Source organism: Octodon degus, unplaced genomic scaffold (genome assembly GCF_000260255.1).
Source record: "Octodon degus isolate 3935 unplaced genomic scaffold, OctDeg1.0 scaffold00111, whole genome shotgun sequence".
Taxonomy (NCBI): Eukaryota; Metazoa; Chordata; class Mammalia; order Rodentia; family Octodontidae; genus Octodon; species Octodon degus.
The window spans coordinates 2,602,488-2,606,281 of NW_004524687.1; the positions used below are offsets into that span (position 1 = coordinate 2,602,488).

General features: G+C 45.0%; 1 protein-coding gene across 2 annotated transcripts in view; it reads left to right on the plus strand.

Annotated features, from left to right (window-relative positions):
- Positions 1 to 294: 294 nt before the first annotated feature.
- The window catches only part of Cryl1 (crystallin lambda 1), a 170,685-nt gene continuing 167,185 nt past the window's right edge, over positions 295 to 3,794 (plus strand). For both annotated transcript variants that reach the window (XM_004639372.3, XM_023699190.1), the window contains exon 1: positions 295 to 378. In XM_004639372.3, the coding sequence (XP_004639429.2) occupies positions 338 to 378 (41 nt within the window). In that variant the 5' untranslated portion in view covers positions 295 to 337. The remainder of the gene's footprint in view (positions 379 to 3,794) is intronic.

Below are 3,794 nucleotides of genomic sequence, written 5' to 3' on the forward strand. Positions count from 1 at the left end.
CACAAGCGCACAACTCCGGGACTTCTGAATCTTAGCGGTCGAGCCCGCGCCAATCCCGCGGGGCCCTCCGGGTACACTGCCTTTAAGCGTACGGTAGAGACAAACACAAACGCAGTACTGGGGTCTGCGCTACCACTTTCCATCAGATTCGGCGTCAGGATCTCAGTGGGAAAACCAACCACAGCTCCCAGGCGGCGGTGCGCGCGCCACCGCCCCGCCCGCGCGTGCGCAGTCAGTGACCCAGGCGCCCCGCCCCTCCGAGCCCCGCCCCTTCCCCGCCCCCTCCCTCGCTCGGCTCAGTCCTCTTGCGCGCGCCCGGCTGCTGGCGCTCGCGGCCATGGCGACGTCAGCTGCAGGCGCTGTGGTGATCCTTGGCAGGTAAAGGCGCGGAGCGCGCGGGCTGGGAGCCGCGCAGGCGCCGTGCTGTGGCTGTCACGGTGGTCCCAAGTTGCCGCCCCTACCCTGCCCGCCCTCGTGCCGAGTCTGTCGCGTGCGCGGGCTCCGGCCCAGTGCAGATCCGAGTGATGGGGGCCACACCGGGCGCGGCTCGGGCCGGCTGCAGCGGTCCGCAAGGGTCCTGTTCCCGCTGTTTGATAGCAGAGACCGGCGAAGGGCCAGGTGCTAAGTTAACGGTCTCAGGCCACCCCAACCGATTTCTGGGGTGTGTGTCCACGCCCTTTTATTGTTTTATTTTCATTAGTGCTGTTTTAAAACTTGGGGCGTTTATGTGTACCTTTCCATCAGTGAGCTATCTTCGCAGTTCTGTCAACATGTTAATACTTGTAGTTGATGGTTCACGGCACGGAGAGGGGGCTGCTGGTGATCCTGTGTGCATTGGAGTCCGCTCCGCGGTCACATCAGTTTACAGTCCTCACGGAGACCAGGTTCAAGGTCAGGTTTTCCTGCCGATCCCATGGGAGATGAGCTCTAGGACACCAAGTACCAGCTTTCTTTTGCTGGCACAGCAGTGGAAGTGCCCTAGCCCTTTGTCCTTTCCAGGCCTGTGGGTGTCTGCAGAGAAACAGCGATGGGATATTAAAGTGTACTTTGCACCCCAACCGTAATTATGTCTGCCTTGCATTTTGCTTATGAAGGTCTGGGGTTAGAGCTTTGCTTGTCTCCCCCTCACACCTTGGAGCTGTGTTCTTCCTGCCTAATGGATGTTAACTACATTTGCTGATTAGACTTCTGGTTTGTGAGTGACTCAGTCTCCTGAGACTCAGGTTATTTCTTGATTCCTTGAATGACTCTGACAAAGAAGTAAAAGAGGATTGGCAAACTTTCAGGACAACAGGAGTGACTCAGGCCTCAGCTTGTTTCATTCCTTCTTCTGAGTCCTCTGTTTCCTTCACCCTGGCACCTCCACCATACTCAGCTCTGCTTCTGGGCATGCTGGTTTCTTGTAGTGCTTTCCCTTCCCTCCCCTCCCCCTTCTCTTCCCCCTCTCCTTCCCAACTTTTCTTCTTTCCTGACCTCCCCTCTGTCCCTCACTTCCTTCCTCTTCACCTTGCCCTTTCTCCTTCCTTGCTCTTACTGTCTTCCTCTTTCTTGGCTCCATAAGAGATTCTACGGAAAACCTGCAGTATTTAACAAGTATTATTCAGAATGTAAATTAACACCCTGAACTTTGGTTGAGTTTTATCCTTTATTTCAATACACCAAAAAAATATAGATTTCAATTTAAATTTATCGGGTCATGGATTTACATCATAGGGAATTTGTGGCTCTCTGTGAAGTATCTTGATTCCTTTTTTTATCCGCAATCCTCTCTTTTCCATTCAACTCCTCTTCCCCTCCTTATTTACAAGGCTTTGTTTCCATTTTATCCTTTTATTGTTTATTCTTTTCCCTTTCTTTCTCCTACTCCTCCCTAGTTCCTCCTTCCTTTTTAATAATTTCTTTTGAAATGCAGTGAGATAGTGAGGTTAAGATTGATAGCCCAAATCATTTGATAATAACAATAAGCTTTTCTTCTGGATGGTTAACAACCTAAGTTTGCAGACCAAAATTAGAGAAAAAGGAGGGCTACAAGGAAAGCCAACGTTTTGGCCCTAGCCTTCTAAGGTCAATTAAGACTCAGGACATATGAGAACTTGTACTGTAATGTCATGTACCTCGGTAGTGTCCCAAATTTTCTGATCAAGAAGATTATGGGGCCAAAGAGGAAAGTGATCGATGACATAGAGTGGGCCTAAGGAGAGTCACATGGGGAGAAGATACTCTCTCAGGCTTTCACAGAGAGCACAATGGCCAAGCATTGGCCGTGACTCATCCACATGGCTGCACTGATAAAGGTTCTACAATCTGAGGTACAGGATCTCAGGACAAATCCTGAGGGCATTTCACTGACCTTCTCAGACCAAAAAGCTACAACTCTTGTTGCATAGGTCCTGCTTTACCTTGGTCTTAACCATCCAGCAGAAAAGTATGAAGATGAAATTATAAGAAATAAAGCCATGCTGTTAAGTTGAGCTGTGGGGGACTCAGGTCAATAATTTCTGACATTGCCAGTTAAACAGAAGACCCAATGTTATTATGGGCTACTGGACTCTTTTAGAATATTTTGCTGAGTTTACACACCTATAATATTCAATAACGGAACTTAGAAAAAATGGGGTATACAGATGAATGTCCATTTTGTATCTGTGTATTCAAAGTGGTTGGGATAGATATATAGTTACATTCTCTTAATGAATAGAATGATTTGTTCTAATGGAGTTTGTAAATAGGATCACAAGTCCGCATCTTGTACAGCAATTAACCACTAAGAAGAATATATGCAGTGTATTATTTGTTGAAAAATAAAAAAAAATAAAAAATAAAATAAAATTAAATTAAATTAAAAAAAAAAACCAAAAACAAACAAACAAACAAACAAAAACAAACAAAAAAAATAATTTCTTCCTATTTGACGATATGTATCATACATTTTGGTTCTTATTTACTATTCCAGTTTCTCACATCAGGGAGATATTGTGATATTTACATATTTGTGTCCAGTTTATTTCCCTTTAAGAGTATGATCTCAAACCCAGTATATAGCCCAGTGGCACAGCACCTGCCTGGAAAGCATGAATTGTGAGTTCAATTCCTGGTACCAAAAAAAGTAGTCTCAAGGTGTGTCCATTTAACCAGAAATGTCTCAAATTTATCCTTCTTTATGGCCTAGCAATACTCCATTATATAAAAAACCCAGATCTTTTATATCCCTTCCTGGGTTGCTGGACATTTGAGTTGTTCCCAAGATTTAGCTATTACAAATGGTGCTTCTATGAACATGGACTTGTATATATTGCTGTGGTATGATGCTTTTAATTCTTTTAGGAAGATATCCAAAAGGAGAATAGCTGGGTCAAATGGGACCTCTAATCCTAGTTTTTTGAGGAATCTCTTTACTGATTCCACAGTCATTGCACTAGTCTACACTCCCACCAACAGTGGATAAGGGTTCCTTTTCCCCATAGCCTTGTCACCATTTGCTTTTGGTTGATGCCTTGATGATGGCCATTCTTTCTGGGATGTTTAGAATCTTGGTGTTGTGTTGCATATCTTAAATGACCAGTGTTGTAGTCAGAGGTTTACAAAGGAGAATGACACAATACAGGACATTTAGTTTATAAGATTATATTGTAATAGTCATCCAAAGAGTCATATACAAAAAGAGTGCAGGAAATCTGTCCACACTCTGAAGACCATAGAATCCTGCTGAGGGCCTGGATCCCACAATAATGTCCTGCATGAGTACAAGTAGGGGCCTAGAGCTCATGACAATGTCTCATGCATTCTGTTTCACA